The 12940-nt window shown below is 41.9% G+C and overlaps 2 protein-coding genes across 3 annotated transcripts in view; one reads left to right on the top strand and one right to left on the bottom strand.

Annotated features, from left to right (window-relative positions):
- The first annotated feature begins 385 nt into the window (after nt 1-385).
- On the top strand, nt 386-8870 carry LOC118324952 (CDK5 and ABL1 enzyme substrate 2-like). Of its 2 annotated transcripts, XM_035657478.1 has the most exons (9): nt 386-952; nt 1447-1539; nt 3847-3924; nt 4108-4207; nt 4311-4479; nt 4569-4666; nt 5687-5793; nt 5962-6166; nt 7192-8870. In XM_035657478.1, exons 1-9 carry the CDS (start codon nt 414-416, stop codon nt 7330-7332), a joined length of 1530 nt encoding a protein of 509 aa, XP_035513371.1. In that variant the 5' UTR covers nt 386-413; the 3' UTR covers nt 7333-8870. The 2 variants fall into 2 exon arrangements, with proteins under 2 accessions (XP_035513371.1, XP_035513370.1); XM_035657477.1 differs by lacking the exon at nt 3847-3924 and having other exon boundaries at nt 400-952.
- A 111-nt stretch (nt 8871-8981) lies between these two features.
- Nucleotides 8982-12940, bottom strand: part of LOC118324953 (proteasomal ubiquitin receptor ADRM1-like) — a 7098-nt gene continuing 3139 nt past the window's right edge. Inside the window, exons 7-10 of the mRNA XM_035657479.1 lie at nt 12410-12651; nt 11039-11196; nt 9999-10101; nt 8982-9350 (exon numbers count right to left, since the gene is read on the bottom strand). Coding sequence (XP_035513372.1) covers nt 9247-9350; nt 9999-10101; nt 11039-11196; nt 12410-12651 — 607 coding nt within the window. The 3' untranslated portion in view covers nt 8982-9246. The remainder of the gene's footprint in view (nt 9351-9998; nt 10102-11038; nt 11197-12409; nt 12652-12940) is intronic.

Raw genomic sequence — 12940 nt, 5'->3', positions numbered from 1 at the left:
TACACATAGATATTATACATTAATATTGATATAATGTAAACATGTGTCATATATTCAGCCTGTGCAAGGTGTGCATACATACATACTGTAATATATATACACAATATATATATAATATGTACATTTGGAAGAATTTAAAGATAAAAACAGCTTTTTTTTTATTGAATTGGTGAATTTGATGACTATTTCCTTTGTCTCCTGTGCCCCGCCCACTATTATACTCCACCCAATCAGCTACGAGCAACGAGAATATATTTTGCATAATATGTCCCTCATCCAATCACCTACGAGCATTTACACGGTGTAGCTCGCTTAATTACCCCACAGCCAATCAGCGCGTAGAAGGGCGGGGCTAACTCGCTGGTACCAGTCACTCGTTGCTTCTGCGTCCAACGGCCACATTTCAAACTAGAATGGCGACCGCTGTGTGCGGTCTGCAGTCCAACGGCAGCAGCGGGAAACCGGCGAAGATTCACCGAGAACACCGGCGGAAAGCGAAGGACTCGAAGCGGAGACAAGCGGCTCTGTTGTTCCTCAACAACATCTCACTCGACGGGCGGCCCCAGTGTCAGATAAGCGATGAAAATACCGAGCAAGAACCCGCCGAAGAGCAGCGACTCAGGGACCGAGACGGCGCCGCGGTCGTGCCCCTACCGGCGGACTGCCAAGGACCGGCGGCCGAGGTGACAGAGCCCGCGGCGGGGGGCAGCGGCTCGTCCTCCGGTGTACCAGCGGTGGTCAGTCCCACCCGGCTTTCTTTGGTAATGTCTCCAGGACTTGCTGTGGGAGCTAACGAGGTATTTTTGGAGGGTGTCAGTGCGGCCGAGACGCTAACCCCGGACACCCCCATGTCCCCGGTCCCCGCCGGACACCAGCCCTGCTCCCGGGTCCGGTCCACGCCCGCCGCACTGAGCCCGGTCCCGGCCGGTAATTCTGTGGATTCACGACCGAGGTGAGTTTATGAGTGGTCGGTGTCTCAACCCCGGGCCTTTAAAAACACAGGCTGCTGACTTCCGCATACAGTGAAACCAGCACTTCACTTTCATGTTAATAATGTTCCAGTTTTTCACCTTTTTAACCTTTAAAATATGTATTTTAATACCAGGTTTAGTAAATAGTATGGATATATCGATACAAAAATCAATATAATTCACCACAATGTTATCTGATAGTTTTAATAATGGCTGATTAATAATTGTTGGCCTGTATTATTATTATTATTATTATTATTGATATAATTCACAGTGCTGCTTTAAAATGAGACACGACTCTTGTATCAGTAAAACCATATAAATCCTGACCCTTCTGTAAAAGTAGGGTTTGACCCTCTGCTTTGCTTTTTACTACCAAACCTCAGATGTAAAGAGTCTGAAGTTACATTATTGACATTATTGAAACGCTCTTTTGTGTCTTTTCCTCCTTTTTTTTTTTAAAATCTCTTCCCAGGTTGAGGAACGTCTCCGGTTCTCCTGGACCCAAGGTGCCAAAGAAAGTCCACTTCATAAAGAGTATGAGGCAGTACGATACCAGGGGATGCAGGTCAGTCTTTTACATACACAAATACATTTACACGCTACGTTAACTTATGAGTAATTCCTCCACACCAGGTTTCCTGTCAGAGGAACGTAAAACAAACAAACAAACAAACAAACAAAGGCTGTTTTATTTTGGATCTGAAGGAGGCCTTTAACTCACAAGCGGTATTGTAATAAGCAGCTTAGCTCTGGCAGAGAGAGACGTAGTTTGGGCTGCTGTTATTTCTCTGCAGTCCAAACTACGTCTCTCTCTGCACAGCTGCTGCGTGGTGAGTGCCACGGTGAATTTAATCACCCTTGGAGGCTTTGCTGAAAGCCAAAAGAGGTGCAGCGTGGAAATGTAAAACCCTGTTGCACCCACAGTGAGTTAAAACCTAGAGAAAGACGGGACTGACGGTTCGGCTGGTTGGTAAACAAACAAACGAGAGTGTGGTAAAGTATTTGTTTGTGTTTGTTTCCCACTCTGTGTGCAGGGAGACGCCGTCACGTCGTGTTTCTCTTCCCACTAATCAAACTGTGTGTTTACATTTCACTTTACCGACATTTCATATCCACATACATGATGAGTGTGTGTGTGTGTGTAGCTGTGTGTGTTGTGTGGTGTGTGTGTGTAGCACGTGATGTGTGTGTGTGTGTAGCAGTGTGTGTGTTGTGTGGTAGCTGTGTATGGTGTGTGTGTGTGTGTGTGTGTAGCAGTGTGTGTGTGTGTGTGGTGTATGTGTGTGTACGTGTGTGGGGTGTGTAGTGTGTGGTGTGTGTGTAGCTGTGTGTGGCGTTGTGTGCTGTGTGTAGCTTGGTGTAGTGTAGGTGTGCTGTTGTGTGTGTGCTGTTGTGTGTGTGTGATAAGCATGTGTGTGTGTGTGTAGATTGTTGTGTGTGTGTAGCGTGTGTGTGTGTGTGTGTGTCTGCCCCACAGTTACTTTACTGAGCTGCAGCAGAAAATATGTCGGTTATATAACTAACAGTAATTAACAGAGTAGACCTTTCTGTCGCGGTGTCTGTCCTCCTGTGTGGTGATTGTGTGTGTGGTTGTTTGTGTGTGTCTCTGTCTGTGTGTTGTGTTTCAGTGATAAATGTTGTCGTTCAGTAGTCTGAAGTTCCGTCCACGTTGTCGCCAGAACAACAGCGTCCTCGGTAAACAGTTTGTGTCTCTGAGTCACAGCGATAACATCAGACTTTTCTAAAACCAACACAGACTTTAAAAACCAGTAGCAGCGTTCTGAAAGTTTTTCTGAATCCTTACTAATTTAATAATCGATAATATAGAATAATTTCAGTGTTACGTTGTAGTAAACTGAACATCTTTGGGTATTGGACTGTCGGTCAAACAACATAAATGATTTTAAAAATCACTTTAATATTTCTGATGTTTCACAGAAAACTAATATAAAGATATATTTACGAACCGTTGTAGGTTCAGTTTGTAAACATCTGTTGGCATTGACTTTAATATTATTGGGGGGTAAAATAGGGATTGTTATGTCTTTGTGTTACCGTAGAACGAGACGGGTCACCCTTCAGTATCTCTTAGATAGTTGGCTCGTGTTTTTGTTTGTGCGTTTTTGCAGCCGGCGTAGTTTCTCCTTCCCACGCTTGAAAGGAGGGTGAAGCTGGTGAGTTGCAGCTACTAACGGCCAGATGAAACTCAAAACCTACTGCGATTCCAGTATGTGAAGATTACATCTCTGAGAGGAAAAAATGAATTGTGATAAAAAGACGGCAAAGAGTTTCACTGCACAAGAGCGGAAGCATGGCATTGTTTTGCAGAGTTCTTACCACAGACATTAAAAAAAAGGGGTTGTGTAGTTTAATAAAGAAAATATGGTTATTTTTTTTATAATTCATTCAATTAGTTGTTCGGTGTTGTTTTGTCAGCAGTCCAGAACTGAAGACAATTCAGATAATTATATATAAGGACTAAGAAAACCATGTTGGAAGCAGAACAGTCAGTTTCGGCATTTCCACCTTAAACACTTATCAAAATAGTTTTGCCAGTTAGGTTTTCTATAATTTTAAACCTCTACTTATCTCTGTGACTGCGAATGTTCTGGTTGATGCATGGAGGAGGCTCTCAGGTTCCCCCCCCCCCCCCTCCTGCTTTGAGCTCGAGATGGTCGTTGAAAGCTGTTTGGCTCCAGTAGCGATGCAGATCAACGGAGAAGCGGCCCTGTGACTGATTTCGCCGCCACTGAAGCTCCAGCGCTGATGAATATCGTGTGTACAGTAGCTGTTGAGTAGCAGTAACTGTAGTTGTTGCTTGTAGACTGACACACCATCTGTTCTGTCTGCCTGTACTTGCTGTGTCCCGCAGGATCGTGCTGATTTGTGCCAAGCGGTCGCTATACGCTGCTTTCTCAGTGCTGCCCTATGGAGAGAGTGCTCACCTCAGGTACAAAGACAGCACCGACCCCAAGCAGAGAGCACCCACCCCTCGCTTTTATGTTTTCATCCTGTGTGAACCACCATCATCATCACCATCATCATCATTCTCAGCAAAGGGCAGCGTGTGTGTGTGTGTGTGTGTGTGCGCGTCGATTGCTGAAAATGACATTATTCGACTCTTTCTGAACAGTGATCCTAAGCTGGAGGCTCAGAGACAAAGGCTGTCTTCTGTGGTGGCCGCTGACCTGCTTCCTTGCCTGGAGGGCGTGGAGCTGGGATCCTGCGGAAAGGTAAACGTCGCCCCTTTTATACGTCGCTACGACGACGAAACAGAGATACGCTCCCATTACTCGGATGAAAGCCGCTCGGTTTTGTGTCGTTTGTCCTCCTCAGACGGTGTCCTACGCTCAGTTCCTTTACCCGACCAATGCCTTGGTGAGACAGAAGAGCGGCGGCCCGCCAGAGAACTGCGCGGCTCAGACCCCTCAGTCGCGTTTCCGTGGCAATGGGCAGAGGAACTTCACCCCCGCTCGTCTGAACAACAGTGTGCCGCAGGAGCCATGTACGGAGCCAAAAACACAACTCGTTCACTTCTCCACCGTTCAACCGACATCAGGTTTTGTTACATTTCTTTCTTTGTGTGTGTTTCAGGTGTAGAGGAGGTGACGGAGTACGATCCTAACCTGCTCAGCGACCCTCAGTGGCCCTGCGGGAAACACAAGAGGGTTCTGATATTTGCATCATACGTGGTGAGAGTTTGTTCCTCTACGCTGATTTATTAAACGTGTAAAGGAGAGCGCTGTTGTACTTTGGTTTAGGGGCTTATAGTAACCTGTTTTCTACTGGTGAGTGCATCAGCTGTATACAAGTGTGTCTGTAAGGAGATAAATAACATGTAGTATGTTCGACTAAAACTGAAACTATACTGAATCTGCAGGGCTTCAAAATCCTTTAATTCAGTTTCCTTAAAGCCAGGGTGAGGACTGTTGCATACAATTAAACATCCGACATTCAAGCTCTTGCTAAACCAGTTCACACAATACCATCACAGCCAGGTGAATTTCTCTGTATTTCACAGTATGAACAGGTATTAAGTTGTTTTCTTACTGTGGCCCTAAAGTCTTAAAGGTCCAGTGTAACATTTAGGAGGATCTATTGGCAGACATGGAATATATATTCATATTCATAGGTATGTTTTCACATTCACATGTTCTTTTTGTTACCTTAGAATGAGCCGTTTATATATAAAGAGGGAGCAGGTCCTCTTCCATTAAGGCTGCCGTGTTTCTACATTATCCCAGAACAGACAAACCAAACAGAAACCCTGAGCTCACACAAAGCAGCCTCCAGAAGTCTGTTTCCACTGCTCCACATCTCTGCTCTCTACGTCTTTCCTCTCGCTGCACATTAACACCAGAAGAGAAGAAAGAAGCCAGGATGGATGCAGTGTTTTCTGTTTTACTACGGTTAAAATCTTTAGTGCACATACGGACTAGGTCCAGTTTAATTTGACTTGTAAATTGTTCTGATACAGCTTGTAAAATGAAGCAGTTTCCATCTTCAGAATAAAATACATCCATTCTGTCCCGCTCACATGATTTTATTGCTGCTGAGTAGATCATGTCACATGACTGAAACCTCTAGCATGAGAAACGAGCCGTACAAAGACCGCTTATGAGCAAAACTGTAAAGCTTTATTGTAGCTGTGATTCACGCTGGCACGAAGCCACTTCTGCTCTGACGTTCTGGTTTGTTCTTCATCTCTGCAGACGACTGTTATTGAGTATGTGAAACCATCAGACCTGAAGAAGGACATGAATGAGACTTTCAAGGAGAAGTTTCCTCACATCAAGCTGACTCTGAGCAAGATAAGAAGGTAGATATATTAATTACATTGCCCCTTGGATATTCAGATTCTCCTCCGGGAGCCTCTTGAAGCTCGTTGTGCTCTTTGTGGTTTTGAAATCTTCCTCAAACACAGTGCACACATTCACACTCTTTCTCAGAAAACTGATCAGTAACTGTGCTTCCTCCTCTCCACTAGCCTGAAGAGGGATATGCGGGCCGTGAGCGAGGAGTTCGGTCTGCAGCCGGTCACCACTGCGATGGCTTTTGTTTACTTTGAGAAGCTCGTGCTGCAGGGTCGCCTCAACAAGCAGAACAGGAAGCTGGTGGCAGCGGCGTGCGTGCTGCTGGCTGCAAAGATCAGCAGTGATCTGAGGAAGCCAGAAGTCAAACAGCTCATTGATGTGAGTTTCCACAGAAAGAGATCTCGGAGTAGGAACATAAAACAACCCTCTTCCGGCTAATAAGAGAGTGGAAAAACCTGTAACACACGTAGCGACTACCGCAATGTTATTTACCAAACATGATTCTACCACGCCCGATATTACTGTGATAAGAAAGAGGAAACATGCTCTTCGCTATACAATGCAGGTAAAGGCTCCATTGATAGAAGCTGAATAATGTTGAAGAACCATCATACTGGACTCTGACTGATTATATACTGTATGTACACTGTAGGGAAGTTATTTATTATTTATAATCATTTAAGACCCGACCTGCAGCCAGTGTTTGTTTTGTACATTCTGGGCTACTGTACAAACACGGTGGTTTAACACGGCAGCCTCCACACCACCGTGTTTCTATGGTAGCCCAAAACAGACCAACCAAACACTGGCTGTAAGTCGGGTCTTTCACGAGTTTTGAGGCCACCTTCGTTTCTTTACACACTTCACAGCCCGTTCTCGTTCCCAGGTCGTGTTCAGTTAGTAAAACGTCACCGATAGACGCCTTTAAATCACACACACTTGTCCTTTAAGGCAATTTTAAACGCGTAGGAATGGCGGACTCTGCCACTAACAATTAAAACTATTTATAATGGCAACCATAAATAGCAGGAAAATCATATTTCATTAAAATCTTACGTATTATATCTTTTACATGAGTTAGTTTACCTTCATTTAGCGGCAGAGGACTCGTCTACAGTTAGAAAAGTGTAAATTAATTTATAATTCTTCCGTTTGATCCCCTCGCCTAGAGAAAATTACAATGTAAAATTGTTAAGTTTATCACAAATCACTATTCTAACGTTTATTTAACTAAACAAAAAACATGAGTAATAAACAATAGACAAGAAACAGGGTGAAACCCACTTCAGTATTTCAGTGTGTTTGATCTTCTGCATCTCTTTAACATTTTTAGACTCTAACCACATCACACCATGTATTCCTTTAAACCCTCCCCTCTTGTGTTTCTCCACGTGGACGAGCAGAAGCTGGAGGAGCGTTTTCGTATAAACAGACGAGAGCTGATTCCTCTGGAGTTCCTGGTGCTGGTTGCCTTGGAGATGGGACTTTACCTCCCCGAGAGCAAGGTCATGCCGCACTACCGCAGGCTGGTGCAGCAGGGTTAAGACTGGATGCGGTGATGTCTGACACTCCGGCGGTTTCATTAATAACATCAGCAAGTTATGTGTGTGTGGTGAAGTAATTAGGACTTTGAATCAGAACTGATCGTGTGTGTGTGTGTGTGTGTGTGTGTGTGGACCAGTAAATAAGCTGTGGTGTTTGAAACAGATGATTCTGGTACTATTTATTTTCTGTTAGTCACCAACTGTATATGTGTCTCCCTGAATGTCTTTTTAAGCGTTTGTACGTGTGACGTTCTGATGTCGATCCAGTGATGAGCTCTACGTTAGAGATGTTCAATGAGCACGTTAATTGTGCTTTTATTTTGGTGTCTCGTGACCCTTTTTTCGGTACATCCTGTTTATTCTTCACCTACTATTTAAATGAAATGTAACGCTGTGATGTTTTGTTTGTGGAAAACTCTACTCCTGCACCTTTTTCTCATTACTATACACCGTCTGTATAGTATTTATTATAAAATATAAAGAACCATGCTGTTGATTTTTTGTAAATGCCTTTTTAAATCCACTGTGACATTGCAGCATTTTTAGCCATTAACCTGAAACATGATACTGTAGATTGTGGGTGATCTTTTTTGTTTTGTTTTAGTATGTTATTAGAGGAATGAAGTGGCCTTTTAATTTATGTTAATTCAATATTTATACGTCACATATTGTTCTTGAATAGAAAGAAAATATAAATTCACACTTGTGGCAGCTCTGTGTTCAGACTGATATACAGTATAACCACTGTGGTGTCACATTTAAGGAAACGGGATTGTGGAGGCGTATTATTTTAAGTAAATTGTTGTTTCATGTCGTTACCCAGGGATATGTTGTTTTTTTGTAAAATGCACTGGAATTTATTTCTCAATAGTCTGGCTAGTTGTTGTCGTACTTTTCGGTTCTCAGGAATTTTACTTTCTCATATCTTTTGAATGGCTCATAAACTCTAACCCAAAGAGAAGTTTAAAAGTTGTTACTGTAGCTCTATCACTAAAATCACCTTCGCTCCGTTATAGGTCAATGGAAGGTGAACTGATTGTAGTGCTTCAACAGAACAAGAAATCCAACCATTGTGACTCTTTTTAAGTATGTGAACAGATGTTATGTTGAGTTGCTTCTACAAGTGCTAGACGGTATTAATCTGACTGCAGCACTCGTTGTGTAGTAACTCTTCTGATTGGGAGGCCATTACGTGTACAAGTATGGAAGAAGAAAAAAAAAAGTGCCTAAAAATGCAGTGGCAGTGAAATTGTTAACCATCTAATCATGTGTGATATTTAGCGTTTGACATTTCGTAAGTCTTGCTGCTGTAGAGAATCTTTTTAAATGTTGAGGTTGTTCTTGTCTGGGGAAGATAATGGACATTATGGTGATTCAGTCTGTGTCTGCAGTGGTGAAAAATGTATTACAATAAACGTCCAAATGTGTGTAACCGCAGAAAATGTTCTACTTGTATGGTTGGTGTCAAATGCGTGAATATTCATTGTTTTCATACTGTAAAATGAATGTTTTTGAAATATATTTTCAGACACTGAAAAGTAATTGTGAGTGTTTTCTTTTCAAAGTCAAATCAATAATTTATAGTGTGTGTGTGTGTGTGTGTGAAGCTGTTTTTGTCTCTTTGGGGTGGAACAGTTCATAAAACAGTCTTGTTTCTCATCACTTTACTATTCCCTTGTGTTTGGACAACAGACTTGTAGCTGAAGTGAAGGTAGAATACATGTTCATTCAGATAAATTAGTAGATATTAATTCAACACGCTGCTGGAGGATGAACTCAGCATTAACAGCAAAGGGAGGGTCTTAGTGACGCTTTCTACTATAACTAACCATAATCTTTAACCTTACTGTGTAATAGTTACAAAACAGAGGAAGCAGCTAAATAAATACATTAAATAATAACATTAAAGAGTTCTTAGTCCAAACTCATGTCTTCGTCGTCGTCCTTCTTGTCTTTGGAGTCTCCGTCCTGGTCTGACTTGGTCTCCGTTTCCATGGCTTTGGCAAAAGCTTCCACATCTGCAGTGGTGGAAATGTCATATCAATTAATGTGTAAATTAGTATCTTAATTTAAATGATTCATTAAGTATAAAAGATATCAGCCCTATATAGAGAGGGATTATCTTGATTTAGCTTGTTTTAAAAAAAAAAACAAAGTGTCAAATAAAATGCAGCCAGAACTTAAAATTTCTCAGAATGAATATTCAAATATAAAAAAAACAGAAATATTTTTGACACGTTTACAACATAATAGACAAATTAGAGGACAATGATCAGACAGATTTAAAAATATTAAGTTATTTTTAAACCAGAGGCTGAGAAAATTCACAGTCCTGAAAAAAAACTTTATGTAACTGCAATCCTGCTAATTTGGTTTCATATTAATAAATGTATGAAGCAACTGTGAATGAACATTTCATAATTGATAATCCATTAAGTCTAAAAAGTCATAGTGACTTGATCATTTATTAAATGGTGAACAACAAGAATTAATGATTCATCCTTCAATAAATCATGAGCCACACATTAGTTAAGCATTATTTAAGTATATAAATTGTACCCGTATTACAAAAGTGTTACCCAGTGTTCTCAGTGAACACAAACATTTGATTGAGCAGTGAAACAAACAGTTACAGTGTCTCTGCTCGATGTAGGCAAAACACTGACCTCCTTTGTTAGCCGCGTCCACAGCCTCTGCAGGCAAGCCAAACTGGTTCATTAGAGGACCCAACTGCCCGGACGCCAGGGCGCTGCTGAACATGCTCATAGCCTGTGGAGACACAATAAATACCAAAGACCACAAGTAGATAAATACCAACAGAAAGGGAGCCCTCACAATGACCAGAATCCTGCTAAAAGGAGAATATACTATCTCATTTCACACGCTGCGTCTGTGCCCAAGGACAGGAAAGTGTTGAATGTCAAACACAGTCATAAGCTGGAAATATGAGCCAAGAGTGGTTTGTGTATTTATCACATATGCACAGGCTGAAACTGCCAGAGGCGGGACCCAGTCGTTGTTGTGGAAGTCATAAGGAAGTCTTTGCACTCAAGTCCAGAGTCTTAGACTTTGAGTTTTGAGTCCTAAACAAGTCATAATGTGCTCTTCACCAAATGTATTATCATTTTAACAACTGAACAGACAAAACAGTAACGTAGCTAAAGTTTCTCTCCTGCAAACCTGATCGGATGCTGTCGGATTGGTTCTAACAACCTGGGAAAGGAAGTGTCAACTTGCCAGAAATTAATAACAATAGTTGATTCAGGAAATAAAGGGAAGTTAGTTGATCCCTGGCACACCTTTTAAATAACATACGTTTTAATCTTTGGACTTGGGGGGGGAAGTTAAAAGGCTTAAGTCCAGGTGAAGTCACAAGTCATAAGTGTTACAAACAAGTCGAGTTGCAAATATTTTTTATTTTATAAGTCATAAAATTTGTGTCTCAAGTCCACAACTTTGAAAACTGCTTACCAATAAGACAATCTGATGCAATTGTTAGATTACTGTTTGACCTTAAATTTCAAACATCTACATACGTCTGTATATCAGAAATAATAACTAAAACAATACCAGGCTGGTATTAAACGGCACAATATAAACTTTCCCAGAACTAAAGGAAGAAATCACCAGTTTGTCCCCTTTTAGACGACATTGAGTTACGACCTGACTGGAAACCACGGAGGGCGTCTGCCAGCGAACACTCTACCTGCTGAAACTGAGGCGAGCTGAGCGTGTTGTGGAGCTCCTCTGTGCTCTGAGGCAGAGACTCTCCAGAGGGAAGATACGGCATCAACCTCTGCTGCACCTCTGGGTTGGCCAGGATCGGGGCCATGATCTCAGGTGTCAGGACGCTGGCGAGGTCCACTGCAGGTAACAGACACCACCGCTGACTGGTTAGTCTAAAAACATCTCTTCCACATTGTTTAACCTACTGTTGTAACTCACAACTTTTCATTATAATCAGAATATAAATATTTCTGTTCTTTCTTTCAGCCTTTAGATGATGGGCAGGAGTAAATGTTGTGTTTTTATGTATTTTCTCTGTTAGCTGACCTGTCTGACCTACAGTCAGAGTGACTAAGCAGTTCAGTGTCATTGGTGCATTCAATTGCAGTGGGGAATCTTAGCTCTTTAGTCACAAAGCTTTAAACAAATAACTAGTTTTAAGAGAATTCACATCCACACAAACAAAGACACACACTCACGTTGCAACTAATTAGAATTTTCATTAAAAAAAAAAGTTTGTCAATTAATCTATTTGTCTATAAACTGTAATAATAAACTTTTATAATTCCAAGAGCCCTCTGATTTATTATTACTCCAGAATATTTTCACATTACTGTTTGAAAAATTACGATTTACTTGTCATCAAAATGTCTTTTGATTAATTCTCTTTTCATTACAACTCTAAGACACAAACACTGTGTACTAGCAGCACCCCGACAACCACCTTTTAACAACGCAGCACCCACCAGGAACTCCATAGCAACCAAAGCTTTTTCACTGAAAACAGCTGCTGGTGAGTAAATCAAAACCATGAAGTTGAGGCTATAAAATAAAAACGGGCTGAAACTTGTTATAGAGATAATTCTCACTACGAGCAACCTCTTTTATTAGTTGTGTGATAAGTTAATTAAAAATTCTCTTTATAGGCGCTTTAACTCCTCTAATAGCATCTATAACACCTCAGCTAATTTCATTTCTATTCCTACACCTTCAGCATCCTCTCGTATGTTTTTAATGTGAATCAGCAGATTCAAAGTGAGGGTGATAAATAGTGTCCGTGAAGCAGGAAGGAGAGTTGTGCTTAATGTACTGTAGCGACAGACGGTGGTATTTGTAGGGCGTTCCTGCTTCTGCAACAAATGTAATTTATTAAGTTAAAATTACACAGTATTACAGAGACTGTTGTGTTCACAAGACTAATTATTTGCTGCATAATGAGTTGAAATTACACTAATTAGACCTAATTATGTATTTTCCCCTCTGGTGGTTATTCTGCTTTTTGTCTTCTCTGACTTAAGGAGCGTAGTTTTCAGTCAGCCTGGAGCTACGTTCTCTACGGTCGGTCCCTCACCTCCCTGGCCGCTGGCCGGCACGTTCATGGTAGCCAGGATGCTCTGCAGGTCTCTCAGCTGGATGGGCTGCGTGGGGTTGGCTGCCCCCGCTGCCAGAGAGGACACAGCCGGGGTGGACGGGGTGGTGGCCGTCGGGGAGGCCGCTGAGGTGGCGGAGGGAGTGATGGGAGTGGTGGGCACCTGGGAGGAGCCGAGCCGACTGGCAGTGGAGGTAGAGGTGGGGGTGACGGCTGTGGACGGACTGAGAGAAGACAGAAATTAAATGAATCCAAGATCACTTATTAAAACAACCTTTCAACATGAGGCATGAATACACCAACCTGTGATTTTCTAGTTTTACTAATTTCCCTTTAAAACGACCAAATCTACTTCTGCTTCATTTATTTCGAGGTGAACTTGTGTAGTGAAGTGTTTGAGTCATTTTTTAAGCGGAAATGTAAAAATATACTCTGGTATATGCTGACATCTCCTGCTTCTGTTTGTTTTATATGAGAGTAACTGAGATTGGGCCCTATCTACAGCCAGTGTTT

This window comes from Morone saxatilis, unplaced genomic scaffold (assembly GCF_004916995.1).
Source record: "Morone saxatilis isolate NCDOM2014 unplaced genomic scaffold, NCSU_SB_2.0 Contig15, whole genome shotgun sequence".
Taxonomy (NCBI): Eukaryota; Metazoa; Chordata; class Actinopteri; family Moronidae; genus Morone; species Morone saxatilis.
This window is presented reverse-complemented; position numbering and strand designations above follow the sequence as displayed.

Coding starts and splice junctions, on each gene's coding strand:
- LOC118324952 (XM_035657478.1), top strand. CDS start 414: ATGGCGACCGCTGTGTGCGGTCTGCAGTCCAACGGCAGCAGCGGGAAA. Junction 1,540..3,846: donor TACGATACCAGGGGATGCAG/GTCAGTCTTTTA, acceptor TGTGTCCCGCAG/GATCGTGCTGATTTGTGCCA. Junction 3,925..4,107: donor GGAGAGAGTGCTCACCTCAG/GTACAAAGACAG, acceptor CTTTCTGAACAG/TGATCCTAAGCTGGAGGCTC.